Source organism: Danio aesculapii, chromosome 10 (assembly GCF_903798145.1).
Source record: "Danio aesculapii chromosome 10, fDanAes4.1, whole genome shotgun sequence".
Classification (NCBI taxonomy): Eukaryota; Metazoa; Chordata; class Actinopteri; order Cypriniformes; family Danionidae; genus Danio; species Danio aesculapii.
Window position 1 is genome coordinate 5474270 of NC_079444.1, and position 23928 is coordinate 5498197.

General features: G+C 34.5%; 1 protein-coding gene across 2 annotated transcripts in view; it reads right to left on the reverse strand.

The window, feature by feature from the left end:
- Positions 1–23928, reverse strand: part of rph3aa (rabphilin 3A homolog (mouse), a) — a 58328-nt gene that overhangs the window by 25417 nt on the left and 8983 nt on the right. For both annotated transcript variants that reach the window (XM_056467318.1, XM_056467317.1), the window contains exons 2-4: positions 15476–15601; positions 10580–10709; positions 2951–3034 (exon numbers count right to left, since the gene is read on the reverse strand). In XM_056467318.1, coding sequence (XP_056323293.1) covers positions 2951–3034; positions 10580–10709; positions 15476–15588 — 327 coding nt within the window. In that variant the 5' untranslated portion in view covers positions 15589–15601. The remainder of the gene's footprint in view (positions 1–2950; positions 3035–10579; positions 10710–15475; positions 15602–23928) is intronic.

Here is a 23928-nt window from a genome sequence, read left to right on the forward strand (position 1 = left end):
GTGAGAATAATCTAGATTTAAAAAGTTTGATCTATATCTATGCCCACCTATAATATATATATATATATATATATATATATATATATATATATATATATATATATATATATATATATATATATATATATATATAGAGTGGGTGGGTGGGTAGATCGGTCGGTTCGTCAGTCGGTGGACAGCGGCCTCTGGTAGATTTACTCGAGAAGAGCAGGTGTGAACGGCACACAGAGTCACAAATTCAGTGCATTGACTCATGTAAACAAGCATTAATTTGTATTTTAATAATGCATTAGTAAATGTTAAACTATGATTAATAAATGCTGTAGTATTGTTCATATTGACTTCATCCTGTTGATGCTACTTTAAACTGTTTGCTGAATTTCTGTAATTGCTTTATGTCTAAACATCTTTTACTTGCGAAGATCTATATTCAGAAATGCATGTGTTTTCAAAAAAAGTGTAACTCTACACATTCCTGCGATTAATATGATCAGTTTTCATCATTTTCATAGAGTTAATCAGTTTCTCCAACATGCCCAATTCCTAAAGAAACATCCTATAAATAACATTTGGGATATAAATAGATAGAAGCTCTGATTTTCAAATACACGTCGACTGTGATAAGGTGATTCATCTCTTTGAGGATGGAAGTCACGGTTAGTCTAGTTGTCAGACGGGGTCAGTAGCAGCAGGAGATGTGACTCTCTTTAATGCAACAAGATCATGAAGCCTGAATCCCATTTACATTTAATCCCCTCAGTTGCTGACATTTTATTTCATAATAACAGGGCAAGTCTGAATTCCTTTTTTTTTTTTTAATGTATTTCTGCCATTCCAGCTTCCGACTGATGCTTATTTAAATGGTAATTTTCTTAAATGGGATTCACTGCACTGTAAAAAAAACATCACCGGCCACTTTATTAGGTACACCTCTCCAACTGCTCATCAACACAAAGTTCTAATCAGCCAATCACATGGCAGCATCTCAATGCATTTAGGCATGTAGACATGATCAAGACGATCTTCTGCAGTTCAAACAGAGCATCAGAATGAGGAAGAAAGGGGATTTAAGTGACTTTGAACACTGCATGGTTGTTGATGCCAGACGGGCTGGTCTGAGTATTTCAGAAACTGCTGATTTACCAAGATATTCATGCACAACCATCTCTAGGATTTACAGAGAATGATCCGACAAAGAGGAAATATCCAGTGAGCGGCAGTTCTGTGGGTGCAAATGCCTTGTTGATGCCAGAGGTCAGAGGAGAATGGCCAGACTGGTTCCAGCTGATAGAAAGGCAACAGTTACTCAAATAAGCACTCGTTACAACTGAGGTCTGCAGAAGAGCATCTCTGAACACACAACACGTCCAACCTTGAGGCGGATGGGCTACAGCAGCAGAAGACCACACCGGGTGCCACTCCGGGAGCCTCAACTGAGGCTACAATTCATACAGGCTCACCAAAACTGGACAATAGGAGATTGGAGAAACGTTGCCTGGTCTGATGAGTCTCCATTTCTGCTGCCACGTAAGATCAGAATGTGGCGTCAACAACAGGAAAGCATGGATCCATCCTGTCTTGTATCAATGGTTATGCTTGTGGTGGTGGTGTAATTGTGTGGGGGATATTATCTTGGCACACTTTGGGCCTATTAGTCCCAACTAAGTATAATGTCAATGCCACAGAGTATTGTTGCTGACCATGTCCATCCCTTTATGACCACAGTGTCTCCATCTTCTGATGGCTACTTCCAGCAGGATAACGCACCATGTCATAAAGCATGAATCATCTCAGACTGGTTTCTTGAACATGACAATGAGTTCACTGTACTCAAATGGCCTCCACAGTCACCAGAACTCAATCCAATAGAGCACCTTTGGGATGTGGTGGAACGGGAGATTCACATCATGGATGTGCAGCCTACTAATCTGCAACTGTGTGATGCTATCATGTCAATATGGAGCAAAATCTCTGAGGAATATTTCCAGTATCTTGTTGAATCTATGCCATGAAGGATTAAGGCAGTTCTGAAGGCAAAAGAGGGTCCAACCATGTACTAGTAAGGTGTACCTAATAAAGTGGCCATTGAGTGTACAGCTTTAGCTGTATTATGTATGTGTATCTTGGGGTCACATTTACGTTTCTTAAAGCGATAGTTCACCCAAAATTAAAAATTCTGTCATGATTTACTCAAAGTTGCTCTGTGGGTTCCACAAAATCGATTTGTATAGCGCTGTCGCTTCAAAGCAAGAAGGTCACTGGTTTGAGTCCCGGCTGGGTTTTTTTGTTTAGTGTTTGCATGTTCTCTCAGTGTTTGCATGGGTTTCCTCCGGGTGCTCCGGTTTGCCCCACAAGTCCAAAGACATGCGCTATAGGTGAATTGAATAAGCTAAATTGTCCGTAGTGTATCTGTGTGAATGAGAGTGTATGGGTGTTTCCGAGTGATGGGTTGCAGCTGGAAGGGCATGCACTGCGTAGAACATGTGCTGGATAAGTTGGTGGTTCATTCCGCTGTGGCGATCAATGATTAATAAAAGGACTAAGCTAAAGGAAAATTTATGAATGAATGACCTATAAGGAACTATCCCTTTAAAACAGCTTAACTGGGTTAGTTAGGCAAGTTATGGTAATTAGGCAAGTCAATTTGTAATGATGGTTTGTTCTGTGGACAATTGAAAAGAAAAATGCTTAAGAAGGCTAATAATATTGGTCTTAAAAAGGTTTTAAAACTGCTTTTATTCTACCCAAAATAAAAGAAATAAGATTTTCTCCAGAAGAAAAAATATTATTGGAAATACTGTGAAATTTGCCTCGCTCTAGAGAAAGATTTGAAAAAGAAGAAATATTTCACAGGAGGGTGAATAATTTTGCCCTCAGCTGTACATACAGTAATTCAACAGTAGCACAAACATTGTTTCAGTGTCAGCGTGGCATCAGATGCGAGTCTCACCTCTTTGTGTTCACAGCAGATTTTGCACAACCATATTGGTCCAGAACGACAGACGCTTTGAACGCCACACTTAGTGCACATGTTCTGTAGGGGTAAAACACAAAAACATCCCTCAGGAGGTAAAGCTGCGCAGGTGTAAACACTCTCAGATGGCATTAACCTTCTCTGGAGTGCCATCACTATTGAGAAAGAGAAAAAACACACACACACACAGGCCACACACTGAACATGCCCTCTGGGATCAATAAACAATCTATTGATCTTTGTGTCATGTGTCACAAAAGACAGACCCTGTGTCATTATTTTCCATCATGTAGCCTGATTGGCATCCCCTCTTAAAAGTGCGCACTGCTCCAAAATGAGAAGGGTGCAATAAAGATAAGTGCATAACGCTCACTCATTTCTGCCTGGTTATTTTTGGACAGTCGTTATTGGAAGACGTGTCCGCGTGCATTAGGTAAATTGCTGAAGGGCTCAATGATAATGTGGAGTCGACGTCAATTTTAGTAGCCCTCCTGTGAAATTTTAATTATTTGTCAAGTTTAACGTTGGTTTTTTACGCATTTTAAAACATGCTCATTTTTAATAACTATAAATATAATAACTATATTCTTTTGTCTTTGACATGCTGACCTAATATTGTTTTAGTTATTTAAGATACTAGTATTCAGCCACTTAAATTAAATAGGTTAATTAGGCAAGTCATTGGACAACATTGGTTTGTTCTGAGGCCAACCGGGGGGCAATTTCTTAAAGGGGATCATAATAATAATGACTTTAAAGATGTTATTCATCTTAAATAAATGAAATATGACTCTCTCATGGATGAAGATGTATATATATTATAGGAAATACTGTGAAAACTGCCTTGATTTCTTTCTTTTTTTTTATGATTTGAACTTTTAATAGATTTTTCTTATTTCAAATAATGCAGATGAATATCAAACACACACTAAAAAAAATTATTCAAAGATGATTCCTTGGATTTACTAAATTTTTTTACGTTAAGTGGTTGTAAACAATTTATTTGGGCTGAATTTAAACAAACAAATTAAGTTGAACATTACACAATTTAATTTGTTTGTTTAAATTCAACACAAATAAATAGTTTGCAACAGTTTTGCGTGCAACACTTTTTTCAGTGCAGAGCATTAACATAAAAAGCAGAACAATACAACATAAATAAGCTCAAGAAATAAATAACATCACATAAATTGCAAAAGTAAACCAAACCAGCACACACACAAGAAAAAAAAGAAATTTAAAAAAAGAAAAAAGGGTGGGTGGGGGTTGCTAATATCATAACCTTAATTTTTATTTTGTCTCGTTACATGTTTGCTAACATTGTGGGTCGCAGAAATGTAGAAATATTCCCCATTTATCAAAATAAATTTCTATTCTTCCATGTAAACTATAGGAGAGTTTTTCATAAGCTGCAACTTCATCGAGATCCACTCGAAAATCAGAGGTCTACTGGAAGATTTCCAGTTTTTAACAATCACCCTCTGCCTAGCATGATACAACTCTGTATCCACTGGGATTCAGTTTTATTCAAGTGGTTTAAGGCGCATCCAAGTATATATAAGCTTGGGAAAAAGTCATACTGGGTATGCAATATCTTTACAAGGTATTCATGCACCTCTCCAAAAATGTTGGACTTCTGAGCATTGCCATAATACGTGAAATAGGTCACCTGTTTCTTCTTGGCATCGCCAGCATTCTGGATTGTTTTTAAAACATGCTTTGAACAGTCTATTAGGAGTCCAGTAAAATCTATGTAAAGTTTTAAACTGTATAAGACGTTTTCTAATATCTCTAGAACAGTGTTTCCCAGCCCTGTTCCTGAAGGTACACCAACAGTACACATTTTCAACCTCTCCCTAATCAAACACACCTGAATCAACTTTGCATAACATCAGAAGAGACTCCAACACCTGAAGTTAATGGGTCAGAAAAGGGAGACATCTAAAATATGTACTGTTGGTGTGCCTCCAGGAACAGGGTTGGGACACTGCTCTAGATATTCATTTTAAATTCCCAGCAATTTTTCCCCAGTTCTCATCTTCAAAAGTGCATCCCAAATCTTTTTCCCATATCATCCTGACTGCAGAACTAATATTTTGACTCGATTGACTAATGAGTAGTGCATAGTATTTAGAAGAAACTGCCTTGATTTCTTAAACAGCACTTCAGAAATATTTGAAAAAGGAGGGCTAATAATTTTGCCTTCAATTCTGTCTGCATGATGTTTCAACAAAACAAATTATAGCAGAAAAATGTAAACATGCTGACAGAAGATCCAGAATTTTACAGTAATTTGTATACACTGAATTAGCATTGCTGCTACAAAAATTGTATCTTTATCATACAGACAACCATCGAAAAAACAGTGATGAACAGAAGTCCTCATAATGAAATAGAGTTCATCACTAATAAAGTCTTTACACTTTATTAACACAAAACTTTATCTCTATGGTAAAATGACTGAAAAAAGATCCTTTTCCAATAGACTTAAAGCATTGTCACTGTTAAAAGGATAACTCTGGAAATTAAAGGGAAATTCTGCCATCATTTGCTCACCCTCCATTTTATTTCTTTGGTTTAACTCAATAGATATTTTGAATAATGATATTTTGAACAAAGTAATTCTGATTTTGAAACTCATTAGCTATTGAGATCCACAGTATTTTTTTACTGGCACCTTTACGTCTTAAAGACATCAAAAACATGTTAAAAAGCTAATCGATTTGAAGTCAACTGACTACCTTGTTGTCAAAACAAAATCAGATTGACTTCTAACATTAGCTTCAAAAAGCAAGTCAAAATCGATTACAGGACAGTCCTGTAATTGACTTTTGATGTATTTGAACGCCAGTGTTAGAAGTCAATTTGATCTCATTTTGACATCAAGATTCCATGCATTATAGGAATACAACAGTTTGAAAATTTCAGATGAATAACATTTTTCTTATTTGTCATTATTTTGGTGGTCAAAAGGGCATCAATGTGTGGATGTCAAATAGAGGTCAGGGTTTTGACATCAAATTGATTTGCATTTTTGATGTGTTTTTTTATGTCGTTTTGACATCAAGCTAGTACAAAAGCATAATCGGCCAACAAAGTCTGGAAAATTTGGAAATGAAACTTTCAGATGAATCAAAAATTTCTTATATGTCGTTATTTTGATGGTCAAAAGGGCATCAATGTGTGGATGTCGAATAGACGTCAAGGTTTCGACGTTAAATCGATTTGCATTTTTGATGTGTTTTTTGATATCGTTTTGATATCAGGGTAGTTTACGTGCATAATAGGGACACAAACTTGTGAAACTTTTAGATCCATCAAAGTTTTCTTATATATTGTTATTTTGGTTGTCAAATGGGCATGTGTGGATGTCAAATGAACATCAAGGTTTTGACATCAAATCGATTTGCATTTTTGATGTAGTTTTGACATCAAGATAGTTCACATGCGTAACAGGAACACAAACTTTGGAAAATTCGGAAATGAATTTTTTTTTAAGATGAATCAAAAATTTCTTATATGTCATTATTTTAATGGTCAAAAGGGCATCAATGTGTGGATGTTGAACAGACTTCAAGGTTTTGACATCAAATTGATTTGCATTTTGCAGGGTTTTTTTACATTTTTATGTCGTTTTGACATCAAGGTAGTTCAGATGCATTATAGGGATACAAACTGAAAAATGAGAAACAAAACATTCAGATGGATCAAAGTTTTCATATATGTCGTTATTTTGGGGGTCAAAAGACATCAATGTGTGGATGTCGAATGGACGTTGTGGCTTTGACATTGCATTTCTAATGTGTTTTTCAATGTCGTATTGATATCAAAGTAGTTTACATGCGTAATAGGAATATAATATCTGGAATTAACGCTTTCAGATAAATCAACATTTTCTTATTTGTCGTTATTTTGATGGTCAAAAGGGCATCAATGTGTGGATGTCGAATAGACGTCAAGGTTTTGACATTAAATCAGTTTGTATTTTTGATGTGTTTTTTGATATCGTTTTGATATCAGGGTAGTTTACGTGCATAATAGGGACACAAACTTGTGAAACTTTTAGATCCATCAAAGTTTTCTTATATATTGTTATTTTGGTTGTCAAATGGGCATGTGTGGATGTCAAATGAACATCAAGGTTTTGACATCAAATCGATTTGCATTTTTGATGTGTTTTTTGATGTAGTTTTGACATCAAGATAGTTCACATGCATAACAGGGTCAAAAACTTTGGAAAATTCGGAAATGAAATTTTTTTTTAAGATGAATCAAAATTTTCTTATATGTCATTATTTTAATGGTCAAAAGGGCATCAATGTGTGGATGTTGAACAGACGTCAAGGTTTTGACATCAAATCGATTTACATTTCTGATGTGTTTTTGACCTGTTTTTTTGTTGTCGTTTTGGCATCAAGCTAGTTTACATGAAAATTTTGAATGAATCAAACCTTTCTTATATGTCATTATATTGGTGGTCAAAAGGCATCAATATGTGGATGTCAAATGGACGTTGAGGTTTTGACATCAAATCAATTTTTGACCTGTATTTCTGATGTAGTTTTGACATCAAGGTAGTTCATGTGCATAATAGGGATACAAAATCCAGTGTTAATTTAGAATTTAAACTTTCAGATGAATCAACCTTTTCTTATTTGTTGTTATTTTGGTGGTCAAAAAGCATCAATGTGTGGATGTCGAATAGACGTCAAGATTTTGACATCAAATCGATTCGCATTTCTGTTGTGTTTGTTGATGTCATATTGATATCAAGGCAGTTTACACCAATAATAAGAATATAATATCTGTAATTAAAACTTTCAGATAGATCAAACATTATTTGGTGGTCAAAAGGCATCAATATGTGGATGTCAAATGGACGTCAAGGTTTTGACATCAAATCAATTTGCATTTTAAATGTGTTTTTTTTTTTGCCTGTTTCTTGATGTCATTTTGACATCAAGGTAGTTTACATATATAATAGGGAAACAAAATACAGTGTCAATTTGGAAATTAAACTTTCAGATGAATCAAAGTTTTCTTATATGTCGTTATTTTGGTGGTCAAAAGGGCATCAAAGTGTGGATGTCAAATAGACGTCAAGGTTTTGACATCAAATTGCATTTTGGATGGGTTTTCTTTACCTTTTTTATGTCGTTTTGACCAAGCTAGTTTAGATGCATAACAGGAATACAAAATTTGGAAATGAAACTTTCAGATGAATCCAAATTTTCTTATATGTCGCTATTTTGGTGGTCAAAATAACATCAATAGTTGGATGTCAAATGGACGTTGAGGTTTTGACATCGAATCAATTAGCAATTTTAAAGTGTCTGGTTTTTTTTTGCCCGTGTTTTGATTTTGTCTTCACTTCAAGGTAGTTTACATGAATAAGAGACACGAAATCCAATGTAAGTTAAACTTTCGGATAAATCAAACTTTTCTTATATGTCGTTATTTTGCTGATCAAAAGGCAACAATGTTTGGATGTCCAATGGACGTCAAGGTTTTGACATCAAACTGATTTGCATTTTGGATGTTTTTTTTTTTTTTACCTTTTTTACTTCGTTTTGACATCAAGATAGTTTACATGCATAACAGGGACACAAACTTTGGAAAATTTGGAAATGAAACTTTCAGATGAATCAAACTTTTCTTATATGTCGTTATTTTGGTGGACAAAAGGGCATCAATAGTTGGATGTCAAATGGACGTTGTGATTTTGACATCAAATCGATTCGCATTTCTGATGTGTTTGTTGATGTCTTTTTAATATCAAGGTAGTTTACATGCATAATAGGAAAACAATATCTGCAATTGAACCTTTCAGATAAATCAACGTTTTCTTTTCTTATATGTCATGGTTTTTGTGGTCAAAAGTGCATCAATATGTGGATGTCAAATGGACGTTGAGGTTTTGACATCGAATCAATTAGCAATTTTAAAGTGTCTGTTTTTTTTTGCCCGTTTTTTGATTTTGTTTTCACTTCAAGGTAGTTTACATGAATAAGAGACACGAAATCCAATGTAAGTTAAACTTTCGGATAAATCAAACTTTTCTTATATGTCGTTATTTTGCTGATCAAAAGGCAGCAATGTTTGGATGTCCAATGGACGTCAAGGTTTTGACATCAAACTGATTTGCATTTTGGATGTTTTTTTTTTTTACCTTTTTTACTTCATTTTGACATCAAGATAGTTTACATGCATAACAGGGACACAAACTTTGGAAAATTTGGAAATGAAACTTTCAGATGAATCAAACTTTTCTTATATGTCGTTATTTTGGTGGACAAAAGGGCATCAATAGTTGGATGTCAAATGGAGGTCGAGGTTTTGACATCAAATCAATTTGCATTTCAGATGTGTTTGTTGATGTCATTTTGATATTAAGGTAGTTTACATCAATAATAGGAAAACAATACCTGGAATTGAAACTTTCAGATAAATCAAAGTTTTAAAAAAGCAACAATATGTGGATGTCAAATGGATGTTGAGGTTTTCACATCGAATCAATTAGCATTTTTAATGTGTCTGGGTTTTTTTGCCTGTTTTTTGATGTCGTTTTGACATCAAAGTAGTTTACATACATTATAGGGATGCAAAATCAAAACTGGAATTGAAACTTTCATATGAATCAAACTTTTCTAATATGTTGTTATTGGTGGTCAAAGGGGCATCAATAGCCGCGTTTCCACTATCGCGCCTAAAGCGAGCGAGCCAGGGCGAGCCAAGGCCAGTCGCGTTTCCACTATCACTTCCAGGGCGTAATCGGGCCAAAGCGGGGCTTCCTTGGGGCCAGCGTCCGGCCTTTTTTGGCCCGCTGAATACCTTGGGCCAAGGAGGGCCAACTGGGGCTTCGGGGCGGGGTTACGTACAAAGGCGGAGTTTTCCTGTCAGGTAAAGAGGAGACAAGATGCTTTCTTCCCTTACATTTGTTTTGCTATCGCGCTTGATCAACTCACAAAGAAAAATCTGTGTTCGAAGTAAATGCCGCCGAACTCGAATGTCCTTATCCAGGGATCGCTGTCTGGCCTTACACCAACAGACCACAAACAGTAAAAAGCAATCGCTTCGGTGTTCTCCATCTTCCAGCTCTCGTAGTGATGCCAGGTTGTGTTTGTGGTTATAATTTGAGTTTTTTGTTCCCGCTGAAGTGGGCGGGTTGTGTGACGGGTTGTGTGACGTTTGATTCGGGGGACGTTCTGGGGGCGGTGTTTGCGTGACGCGCTGCGAGCAACTAGCCCGGCAGTGGAAACGCAACATGATTTCGGCCTCATTTCTCAACCTCCCGGGCTATTGGCCCGGCCTGGCCCGATTAAAGCCCTGGCTCGCACTGGCCCGATAGTGGAAATGCGGCTAATGTGTGGATGTCGAGTGGACGTCAAAGATTTGACATCAAATTGATTTAGTTTTGGTATCAAGGCATCTGCTTGGAAGTCAATGGCTACTGCAGTTTACAATATTCTTAATATACAATAGCAACAAATATCGTCCACTGTTTTCAACAGAAGAAAGAAACTCAGGGTTTTGAGCAAGGGTGAACAAATAATGACCTTTTTTAGTGTACTATACCTTACTATTTCCATTTATTCCATAGCGTACCTTTTTACACTCAGCACATACGACAGCGCTGACACCGGTGAGGCCGAACTGCTGTCCGCAGAGTAAACAGCGAGAGTAACCATCACCGCAGGCCGAACGCTTCATGCTGTCCAGGCGATTTGCCAGACGCCTGAGGAACCAAAGTATAACGTCAGCATACTCTCCTCCAAATGGTTAAATCCTGCTACAAATGCATTGATGAACTGTAAGAGAACGCTTTTGCAGGCAAAGTGCTGAGTGAGAGAGAGAGACTGGGGGAGAGTAAAGGCAGTGTAATTCTTGTCTAGTTAGCACTATTAATTTCTTCCAGTACATTCCTCGGCTGACTCTCGGCTTGTAAAAAAAGCTTAAACACGCTCTTCTTCTCAATCACTTGGACAGATGTGTTTGGGTCGAGTTGCTCTGCAGAATGAGAGGAAACTGTGAAGCAATGTCCCCCTGTCACTGGGACTCAGGTGTTGGTCAATATTGCTTTTCTACAGAAACTATCGAGTTCAGTCTTGGGTGGGCTAATGGAAGCCTGAGGAAAAATAGTTGGCTTGAAAATTGGTTTGGTCAAGCAATGGAAGTCTGAATGGGTTTTTTGTTTGTTTGTTTGTTTGTTTGTTTTGTTTTTGTAAGCAGCAAGTCAAAAACATATACATGTAATTTAAAATAAGCTTCAAATTAATTATGAAACATCCACAAGTTAACTTTAGGAAGAGTGTTACAGTAGCTTGAACATAAAACAATTAAGTTGTCTGTCCGAAAAACTCAACAATTGCGTTTCGGCTCATTTTAAATAAGTTTGAACAAACAACAAACTCCAAAAACTATTTTTGGCCCCGCCTATTAATGACGATCTCTCCCTCATTAGCATAGGATGTTAGTCTAGTTCTTGAATCTGCCACTATGCTCACACATAGGTGATTGTAGCTCCACCCTCTTTTAAAAAGAGCTCAATCTTATGTGAATTTAAAGCGACAGTCAACAAAAACGGCACAATTAGGATCAAAGCCTAAAAGGGTCGGTTTCAGAGAGTTATAAAACATTATTTGTGTGGTATTTTGAGCTGAAACTCACACTCTAGGGACATCACAGACTTATTTTACATCTTGTGAAAAGGGGTTCCCTTTAAAATGTAGATAATGCATTAAGATCCAAATGTAGAAACGAAGATTGAGTGTTCTGAGAAAAAAGACAACAAAAATCAATGAAATAAAAACACAGAGGGCTCATATTATGACTTCAATAATGCCACTAAAATCGGCATACTCCATGTCTTAATTCCATTTCTGTTTAGATTGATTATGGCCTGGATCGGATTAATCAAAAATCGCTGTTTACATGGTAGACTCTTAATCAGAGTATTGTCTTAATCATATTAAAATCAGATTATTGGTGTCCATGTAAATGTACTCATTGTCTTTTTCCCTATTCGTCCCAACATGTCGTATTACCTGCATGAACTAGATAAAAATATTGCAATACTTTATTTTGGATGGTTGTGATTTTCTACTGGTGGATTTCATGCGAGTGATAAGTTCACCCATGTGATTCATCTTACCAAAAAAAGGCACAACAAAAAATGCATTAAAAAAATTGTATTTTTGAATTTGATTGTGTCTTGTTCTTGAATCTGCCACTATGCTGACACACAGGCATTTGTAGCTCCGCCATCTTATTGAAAGAGCACCAAAACGGCACAATTAGGATCAAAGCCTAAAAGGGTCGGTTTCAGAGAGTTATAACACATTATTTGTGAGGGGTTTTGAGCTGAAACTTCACATACACACACTCTAGGGACATCAGAGACTTATTTTGCATCTTGCAAAAAGGGGTCTTCTTTAAAATCTAGATGATGCATTAAGATCCAAATGTAGAATCAAAGATTGAGTTTTCTGAGAAAAAAGACAACAAAAATGAATAAAATAAAAACACAAAGGGCTCATACTTTAACTGGCTGGACTTGCAAAATCACTAAATTCAGCACATGTACTGGTAATACAAAAATGTATTAAAATTATTCCATTTTTATGGGTCCATCTTACAAAAAAAGTCCCATTAGTGTTTATTGAAGAGACAGGTATGATGTTAAAATCAGCAATGAAACCGAATGTCATTGACTACGCTTACATGGACATCACTAATCGAATTATTTGCCTTAATCTGAATGAGAGAATAATATGATTAAGGTGTTTACATGAGTTGCATGCTATCCACATTTTCTTCAGAATTTCATGTTATTTTGGGCGTTAAATTAAAAAAAAATTATCAAAACTCAATTTTTTGAGAGAGATGCTAATGGTCTAATCCGATTCAATGATCTATGCTAAGCTAGGCTACAAATGTTCCTGCTAGACCCGAAGATCAACTGTATGAATTAAAAAAATGATAAGAGTATAGTTCCTAGCTTTATCGACCGACAATCATGCTTTAAATATGAAAACTATCAAAATTCTTCCCTGAATTTTTTGTGCGAGATGCTAATGGTCTAATTCGATTCGATCATCTATGCTAAGCCAAGCTAAAAGTGGTCCCGCCAGACCCGGAGATCAACTAAATTAATCAAGAAATGATAAGAGTATAGTTCCTAGCCTACTCAACTTCCAATCAAGCTTTAAATAGAAAAATTATCTAAACTCTGTGTTGAATTTCTTTGGGAGAGATGCTAATGGTCTAATCTGATTCAATAATATATGCTAAGCTAAGGTAAGATAAGCTAAAAGTGTTCCCGCTAGACCCAAAGATTGACTGAATGAATTAAAAAATGATAAGAGTATAGTTGTATAGCCTTATTAACCTACAATCAAGCTTTAAATATGAAAATTAACAAAACTCTTTCTTGAATTTTTGAAGCGAGATGGTAATGGTCTAATCTGATTCAATAATATATGCTAAGCTAAGCTAAAATGTTCCCGCTAGATCCAGAGATCTACTGAATAAATGTTAAAAAATAATAAGAGTATAGTTTCTAGGTTTATCAATCTAGAATCAAGCTTTAAATATGAAAATAAACAAAACTCTTTTTTTGAATGAGATGCTAATGGTCTAATCCAATTCAATGGTCTATGCTAAGCTAAGCTAAAAGTGCTTTTTAGCCAGACCGAGATATCGACTGAATAAATTAAACAATAATACGAGTATAGTTCCTAGCCTTATCGACCTACAATCAAAAAAAAAAAAAATCAAAACTATTTCTTGAATTTTTAAAGCAAGATGCTAATGGTCTAATCTGATTCAATGATCAATGCTAAGCTAAGCTAAAAGTGTTCCCACTAGACCCGGAGATCGACTGAATGGTTCAAAAAATGATAAGAGTATAGTTTATAGTCTTGTCAACCTAGAATCAAGCTTTAAATATGAAAATTATCAAAACTCTTTCTTGAATTTTTTTGAACGAGATACTAATGGTCTAATCTGATTCAATAATCTATGCTAAGCTAAGCTAAAAGTGCTTTTTAGCCAGACCCAGAAGTCGACCGAATGAATTAAACAATAATACGAGTATAGTTCCTAGCCTTATCGACCTACAATCAAGCTTTAAATAGAAAAATTGTCAAAACTCTCTTGAATTTTTTTTGAGCGAGATGCTAATGGTCTAATCTGATTCAATAATATACGCTAAGCTAAGCTAAGCTAAAAGTGCTCCCCTTAGACCCAGAGATCGACTGATTGAATTTAAAAATGACAAGAGTATAATTCCTAGCCTTATCGAGCTACAATCAAGCTTTAAATAGAAAAAAATATTAAAACAGCGAGATGCTAATGATCTACTCCGATTCAATAATCCATGCTAAGCTAAGCTAAAATGTTCCCGCTAGATCCAGAGATCTACTGAATAAATGTTAAAAAATAATAAGAGTATAGTTTCTAGGCTTATCAATCTAAAATCAAGCTTTAAATATGAAAATAAACAAAACTCTTTCTTGAACATTTTTGAATGAGATGCTAATGGTCTAATCCAATTCAATGATCTATGCTAAGCTAAGCTAAAAGTGCTTTTTAGCCAGACCGAGAAATCGACTGAATAAATTAAACAATAATACGAGTAGAGTTCCTAGCCTTATCGACCTACAATCAAGCTTTAAATAGAAAAAAAATATAAAAACTGTTTCTTGAATTTTTAAAGCAAGATGCTAATGGTCTAATCTGATTCAATGATCAATGCTAAGCTAAGCTAAAAGTGTTCCCACTAGACCCGGAGATCGACTGAATGGTTTAAAAAATGATAAGAGTATAGTTTATAGTCTTGTCAACCTAGAATCAAGCTTTAAATATGAAAATTATCAAAACTCTTTCTTGAATTTTTTTTGAACGAGATGCTAATGGTCTAATCTGATTCAATAATCTATGCTAAGATAAGCTAAAAGTGCTCCCACTAGACCTGGAGATCGTCTGAATGATTTACAAAATAATAAGAGTATAGTTTATAGTCTTGTCAACCTAGAATCAAGCTTTAAATATGAAAATTATCAAAACTTTTTATTGAATTTTTTTGAACGAGATACTAATGGTCTAAACTGATTCAATAATCTATGCTAAGCTAAGCTAAAAGTGCTTTTTAGCCAGACCCAGAAGTCGACCGAATGAATTAAACAATAATACGAGTATAGTTCCTAGCCTTATCGACCTACAATCAAGCTTTAAATAGAAAAATTGTCAAAACTCTTTCTTGAATTTTTTTTGAGCGAGATGCTAATGGTCTAATCTGATTCAATGATCTATGCTAAGCTAAGATCTATTCTGCATGAACAGGAAAAACTATATAGTGCAGTACCTGATTCTGGATGGTTGGATTGTTTCTACAGGTGGATTTCACGTGAGAGACAAGTTCCCCCAATATTTTCTTTATAAGAAATACTTTATGGTCATTTTGTAAGGGTATTTTTGATGGTGACTGTTACGAAATCTCACCCAATCCTCTCCTGCTCCATGGCTTCCATAGTCTTGGCTCTCTCCAGCACGCTGTTGATGATTTGCTTCTCCTCGTCCGTCAGCTCCCCAGTCTCCATCTGCCTGCCGTACATCTCGCAGCCTGTCCTAAAGCACACACAAGCAGTCAATTATGCAGCCAAACACATCTGAATGCTTAAATATATGAGCAAAAATCTCCCGCCGGCCCCGTCTGTCCGCATTATTACCCAATCACAATCAACCACGGAAGGGGGGGGTTTTAGAAGAGCACCACGCACACTAAGACTCATCGGTCAGGAAATAATTTGTAGGTAGAGCAATTACGACAGCTGTTTTTGTGCAAGAAAAGAAATTTGCTCTGTGCCTTTTGACATTATGGCATGTCATATCATTAATGAGTCAATGCGCTGCTCTTTCCGGCGTGTTGGGCAAATTCTATTTGGTCCCCACAGAGACGCTCCAACCGCTGATTGAAAATGTCGAGGTGATGGAGGACATGACTGATTGCCATCTGGGGCTGAAAAGAAGAGGAGGACGACATAGAGAGTGAGTAAAGGGGAAATAGAGGGAGAGCGATGATCAGAAATTACATCACACTCTCAACCAGCCACTGTCACTATTCATCTCATCAGTCGGTTCTATGGACGGCGCGTCTATCACATACAAGAACAAGCGCCTTACTGCTGTCTCAGAGGGCCTGCTGGATCTTCAAAAGAGCCATCGTCAAAAAATCAAATGTATTTGCATTAGCTGCACTGAAAACCCCGCTGAGATTCATGCAAAATGCTGACGCCAGCGAAATGTCAGCCTGGCACTTAAATGGAAATGCTTGCAACCGAGCTATATACAAATAACATCCAATGTTGATGTAGATACACATTTATGAAACAATAAAAAAAAGAAAAAGAAGGCACCAGGAGATCTTTTGCTCCACTACATTATTTTATAAGTGGATTATGCACATTGCAAATATCTGAATGATTAAAACAAGATTTTTTATATGGAGAGACAAAATTGCTTATGATATTAAGCCTTGTTTGATAAGAAATTTAAAATTTATGCTCCAAAACATCCCTAAAAGGTTGCCACTTTTTTTGCAAATGGCATTTTTTAAGTCCCCTACAGGTAAACTGTTGAGTTTTATCATTTTTTAATCTATTCTGGTCTGGCCAGAGAACTTTTAGCTTAGCTTAGCATAAATCATTGAATTGGATTAGACCATTAGCATATTGCTTAATTAAAAAAAAAAAGTGAATAAAAGGAAAATTTGCTCATTTTTAGGTCAGTATTGCTAAGAAATATACTCTCATTCTGGCGTAACAATCAAGGGACTTGTCAGCATCACACTTATACGGAAATGCCTGCAACCGAGCAATACACAAATAAGATATAATGCTGATGTAGTAGATACACATTTACGAAACAATAAATAAAAGAAAGGGAAGGGAAGGCACTGGGAGATGTTTTGCTAGACAACATTATTTTTTAAGTGGATTATGCACGTTGCAAATATCTGAATGGTTAAAACAAGATTTCTTTATACAGTTGAAGTCAGAATTATTAGCCTCCCTGAATTATTTGCCCCCCTGTATATTTTTTCCCCAATTTCTGTTTAATGGAGAGAAGATTTTTTTCAACACATTTCTAAACATGATAGTAACTCATTTCTAATAACTGATTTATTTTATCTTTGCTATGATGACAGTAAATAATAATTGACTAGATATTTTTCAAGACACTTCTATACAGCTTAAAGTGACATTTAAGGGCTTAACTAGGTTAATTAGGTTAACTAGGCAGGTTAGGGTAATTAGACAAGTTATTTTATAACGATAGTTTGCTCTGTAGAAAAATAGATAACTTAAATGGGCTAATAATTTTGACCTTAAAATGGTTTTTAAAAAATTAAAAACTGCTTTTATTCTAGCCAAAATAAAACAAATAAGACTTTCTCCAGAAGAAAAAAATATTATCAGACATACTGTGAAAATTTCATTGCTCTGTTAAACATCATTTGGGAAATATAAAAAAAAAAAGAAAAAAAAAATCATAGGGAGGCTAATAATTCTGACTTCAACTGTACAAAGAGACAAAATTGCTTTTAAGATATTAAGTCTATCAAAACTCTTTCTTGAATTTCTTTAAGCGAGATGCTAATGGTCTAATCTGACTCAATGCTCTATGCTAAGCTGAGCTAAAAGTTCTCTCTTTAGATGCAGAATTCGACTGAATATGTTAAAAAATTATTAGAGTATAGCTCCAACCTAGCCTTATCGACCTAGAATCAAGCTTTAATTAGAAAAATAATCAAAGCCCTTTCTTTTTTTAAGCCAGATGCTAATGGTCTGATCCGATTCAATGATCTATGCTCAGCTAAAAGTGCTCCCGTTAGACCCAAAGATTGACTGAATGAATTTTAAAAATGATAAGAGTATAGTAACCAGCTTTATTGACCTAGAATCAAGCTTTAAACAGAAAAACTTGAATTTTTTGAGGGAGATGCTAATGGTCTAATCGGATTCAATGATCTATGCTAAGCTAAGTTAAAAATACTCCCATTAGACCCAGAGATAGCTAAGCTAAGCTAAAAGTGCTTCTGCTTGACTTGGAGATTGGCTGAATGCATTCAAAAATGAAAAAACTCAACAGTTTAACTGTAGGTGACTTGTAAAATGAGCCTATTTTCAAAAAATCTATAAAATAAAATAATATATATATATATTTATATGAAATATATATATATATTTGGATATATAGAAAAAAATAGTGCTTATTATGCTAAAAAAATAATAATAATAATAATGCCAATCTAAAAAACAAGATCCTAAAACAAGAACAGATAACAGTCATTAAACGTGAGGAAAAACTTCTTCCTATCCCCTTGACAGCTTTTTATTCTTGTTTTAAATATAAAATGCTTAATTTAACAAGTTAATAAAAGAAATAAAATGTAATATCCCAAGTCATTTTGCTTCTGAAGAAAATGAATCTTGATTTAATCTTTAATTGTCCCAAAAAAATGAGACAAATCTACTGTAAAAGACAATCCTTTGTATCCAGTTTAGGAGTCTGTCTTTGTCTTTTCGGCAGGGTCAGTTGTTGAGGGCAGTGCATCAGTGTGCCCTAAATGTCATTTTCTATGCTGGGACGTTCCGGACATTGATTGCATTATTGTATTAATGGCTTAAGCAAATTCAATACTACTGAGCCATGAAATATAGTCAGTCACATAAAAGGCATAAAACACAGCTGGGGAAACCTTTGAGTCACAATAAATCTTCATAAATAAAGCAAAACGTTACAATAGAATTCTAATTAGAATTAAAGAGGCACACAGTTTGATGTCGAATGAAAACATTTACAAATCAAAACAGGCCTACTTCCTTCTAAATTCATTCAATCATTTTCCTTCGGCTTAGTCCCTTTATTCATCAGGGATCGCCACAGCGGAATGAACCGCCAACTTATCCAGCATACGTTTTACACATTGGATGCCCTTCCAGCTGCAACCTATTACTGGGAAATCCCCATACACACTCATTCACACTCATTTAGTTTATTCAGTTCACCCATAGCACGTGTTTGGACTGTGGGGGAAACCAGTGGACCCGGAGGAAACCCACACCAACACGGGGAGAACATGCAAACTCCACACAGAAATGCCAACTGGCCCAGCTGGAACTCGAACCAGCAACCTTCTTGCTGTGAGGAATCAATGCTAACCACTAAGCCACCATGCCGCCCTGCTTATTGTTTCATATTTTATCATCTATTGGTCTCACGCACTCACGTGATGCGAAACATGTCTCACAAGCTTGCGTTTCCCGTCTGCTGCATTCACATGCGTATGAATGGAAGTCACTGGAGCGAAAAGTGCAGTGTGATCGCAGCTTTAGCATTCAAACGATTGGTTTGTTTTCAAACATGATAAAGCTGGCTTTAGCATCTAGACACTGTTATTTCTTTGTTCCCTCAGTGGTTCATTTAGTTTTCGAGATAGGAAAAATAATTATTTAAGATGTGTACATTTGTACATATATTCACAGATACAATTGAAGTAATAATTATTAGCCCCCCGTATATTTTTTCCCCAATTTCTGTTTAACAGAGAGAAGATTTGAAAACATTTCTAAACAGAATAGTTTTAATAATTCATTTCTCATCACTGATTTCTTTTATCTTTGCCATGATGACAGGACATAATCTTTGACTAGATATTTTTCAGAATACTAGTGTCCAGCTTAAAGTGACATTTAAAGGCTTAACTAGGTTAATTAGGTGGTTTGTTCAATAGACAATCGAAAACAAATATAGCTTAAAGAAGCTAATAATTTGACCTTAAAATGATGTTAAAAAAATTAAAAACTGCTTTTATTCTAGCCGAAATAAAACAAATAAGATTTTCTCCAGAGGAAAAAATATTATCAGACATACTGTGAAAATATCCTTGCTCTGTTAAACATCATTTTGGGAATATTTGAAATAGAAAAAAAAATTCAAAGGGGGGCTAATAATTCTGACCTCAACTGAATATGGATTTTTTTAGCTTATTTTCCACTGTCCATTAAGGTCTGGACTCTGTTGAGGTCATTATTGTTTTAGCTGTTTATAAATCTCATATAATTTCATAAACAATATAGTTCAAGTGAAGAGCGAGAGATTATTCTACTATTTTCTAAATAAATATAGAGATTTATAATAAAATGACAAATGTAATGGTGGGCAAAGACTTTTGCACAGGACTGTGTGTGTATATGGGTTTTTTTATTTTTAAGCTTTTTTCCCACTGTCCAGGCAATCCCTCACTGCCTCTATAATACAATATTAAGGTCTGGACTCTGTGGAGGCCATTTCATGACTGTTTTAGCTGTTTTTGTCTATAAAAATCCTATAATTTCATAATCAATATTATTATTTCTGAATAGAGCGAGAGATTATTACACTATATTATAAATAATTATAATAAAATGATATTTTTATATAGATTTTTTTTTTGTTTTAGCTTTTTCCCACTGTCCAGGCAATCCCTCACTGCCTCTATAATACAATATTAAGGTCTGGACTCTGTGGAGGCCATTTCATGACTGTTTTTGTTTATAAATATCATAAAGTTTCATAATCAATATAATTATTTCTGAACATCATTACTGTTCAAGTGAAGAGCGAGAGATTTTTTTATACTATATTGTGAATAAATATAAATAAATAAATATAAATAAAATGACAAATGTAATGGTGGCCAAAGATTTTTATATTTTGTTTTAGCTTATGTTCCACTGTCCAGGCAAACCCTCACTGCCTCTATAATACAATAATAAGGTCTGGACTCTGTGGAGGCCATTTCATGACTGTTTTAGCTGTTTTTGTCTATAAAAATCCTATAATTTCATAATCAATATTATTTCTGAATAGAGCGAGAGATTATTATACTATAATATAAATCTAAATAATTATAATAAAATGATATTTTGATATAGATTTTTTTTATTTTTAGCTTTTTTTCCATTGTCCAGGCAATCCCTCACTGCCTCCATAATACAATATTAAGGTCTGGACTCTGTGGAGGCCATTTCATGACTGTTTTAGTCGTTTTTAAATCTATAGATAATTGAAAAAACTTTTGCTTGAGAGAGCTAATAATATTGACCTTAAAAAATTAAAACTGCTTTTATTGTCGCCGAAATAAAACAAATAAGACTTTCTCCAGAAGAAAAACTATTATCAGACATACTGTGAAAATTTCCTTGCTCTGTTTCACATCATTTGGGGAATATTTGAAATAGAAAAAAAATAAAAATCAAAGGGGGGCTAATAAATCTGACTTTAACTGTAAATGGATTTGTTTTAGCTTTTTTCCCCACTGTCCAGGCAATTCCTCACTGCCTCTATAATACAATATTAAGGTCTGGACTCTGTGGAGGCCATTTCATTATTGTTTTAGCTGTTTATAAATCTCATATAATTTCATAAACAATATAATTATTTCTTAATATCAATACTGTTCAAGTGAAGAGCGAGAGATTATTCTACTATATAATAAATAAATATAAATAATTATAATAAAATGACAAATGTAATGGTTTTTAGCTTTTTTCCACTCTCCAGGCAGTCCCTCATTGCCTCTATAAAACAATATTAAGGTCTGGACTCTGTGGAGGCCATTTCCTCACAGTTTTAGCTGTTTGTAAATATTATTTAATTTCATAAATAATATAATTATTTATGAACATCATTACTGTTCAAGTCAAATTATCACACTATATTATTAATAAATATAAATAATTTCCTTGCTCTGTTAAACATAATTTGGGAAATATTAAAAAAAAGAAAAAAAAACATTCAAGGTGTGGCTAATAATTCTGACTTTAACTGTATATGTATTTTTTATTTATAAATGTTTTTGTTTTTTTCCACCATGCAAACAATCCCACGCTGCTTCTATAATACAATATTAAGGTCTGGACTCTGTGGAGGCCATTTCATGACTGTTTTAGCTGTTTTTGTCTATAAAAATCCTATAATTTCATAATCAATATTATTATTTCTGAATAGAGCGAGAGATTATTACACTATATTATAAATAATTATAATAAAATTATATTTTGATATAGATTTTTTTTTTTTTTTAGCTTTTTCCCACTGTCCAGGCAATCCCTCACTGCCTCTATAATACAATATTAAGGTCTGGACTCTGTGGAGGCCATTTCATGACTGTTTTTGTTTATAAATATCATAAAGTTTCATAATAAATATAATTATTTCTGAACATCATTACTGTTCAGGTGAAGAGCGAGAGATTTTTTATACTATATTGTGAATAAATATAAATAAATAAATATAAATAAAATGACAAATGTAATGGTGGCCAAAGATTTATTTATTTTTAAGCTTTTTTTTTCCACTGTCCAGGCAATCCCTCACTGCCTCTATAATACAATATTAAGGTCTGGACTCTGTGGAGGCCATTTCATGACTGTTTTAGCTGTTTTTGTCTATAAAAATCCTATAATTTCATAATCAATATTATTATTTCTGAATAGAGCGAGAGATTATTACACTATATTATAAATAATTATAATAAAATGATATTTTTATATAGATTTTTTTTTGTTTTAGCTTTTTCCCACTGTCCAGGCAATCCCTCACTGCCTCTATAATACAATATTAAGGTCTGGACTCTGTGGAGGCCATTTTATGACTGTTTTTGTTTATAAATATCATAAAGTTTCATAATCAATATAATTATTTCTGAACATCATTACTGTTCAAGTGAAGAGCGAGAGATTTTTTATACTATATTGTGAATGAATATAAATAAATAAATATAATGAAATGACAAATGTAATGGCCAAAGATTTATTTATTTTTAGCTTTTTTTTTCCACTGTCCAGGCAATCCCACGCTGCCTCTATAATACAATATTAAGGTCTGGACTCTGTGGAGGCCATTTCATGACTGTTTTAGCTGTTTTTGTCTATAAAAATCCTATAATTTCATAATCAATATTATTTCTGAATAGAGCGAGAGATTATTATACTATAATACAAATCTAAATAATTATAATAAAATGATATTTTGATATAGATTTTTTTTATTTTTAGCTTTTTTTCCATTGTCCAGGCAATCCCTCACTGCCTCCATAATACAATATTAAGGTCTGGACTCTGTGGAGGCCATTTCATGACTGTTTTAGACATTTTTAATCTATAGATAATTGAAAAAATATTGCTTAAATGAGCTAATAATTTTGACCTTAAAATTATTTTTTCTTTCTTTTTTAAATTAAAACTGCTTTTATTCTAAACAAATTAAACTTTCTCCAGAAGAAAAAATATTACAGCAAATACTGTGAGAATTTCCTGAATCTTTTAAACATCATTTGTGAAATATTTGAAAGTAAACAAAATCACAGGAGGGTGAATAATTGCGACTTCAACTGTATGTGCATATATACACAGCAAAACAATAACTCTAAAAAAAAAAGTCTGTTATTTTATTAGCAAAAATCTGAGATAAGGTGCAGCGAACAAGTTCTTTTTAACCGAAACGAAATCCTGCAGAGCTTCTTTGGTAATCTGGTTTTACATATTAAAACCTAAATGCCACACCATCGCGCTCTGGAGGCAGATGAGACATTTGGCACATGACATCGAGTCGGTTTTGATCAGCGATGTCAGCACGCCTGAATTAGGCAAACGCTGCTCCTTTTACACACCTTGCCAACAATCCAGCACACATCCACAATCTATAACCTCAGCTGTTCACTGCGGCTGATGTTATTGCCTATAATACACTCTAGTGAGCTGTTGTGCTGTGATTTATAAACGCCTTGGGGCTTGTAGACCCACAACAAGCAGACCCGCCTCTAGCAAAAACACCTGCTCCATTCGTTCACATGCCCCTTTTTCCCAAACCCAGTGTTTAAGTACATCAAGGTAAGTAACCTCACAAAA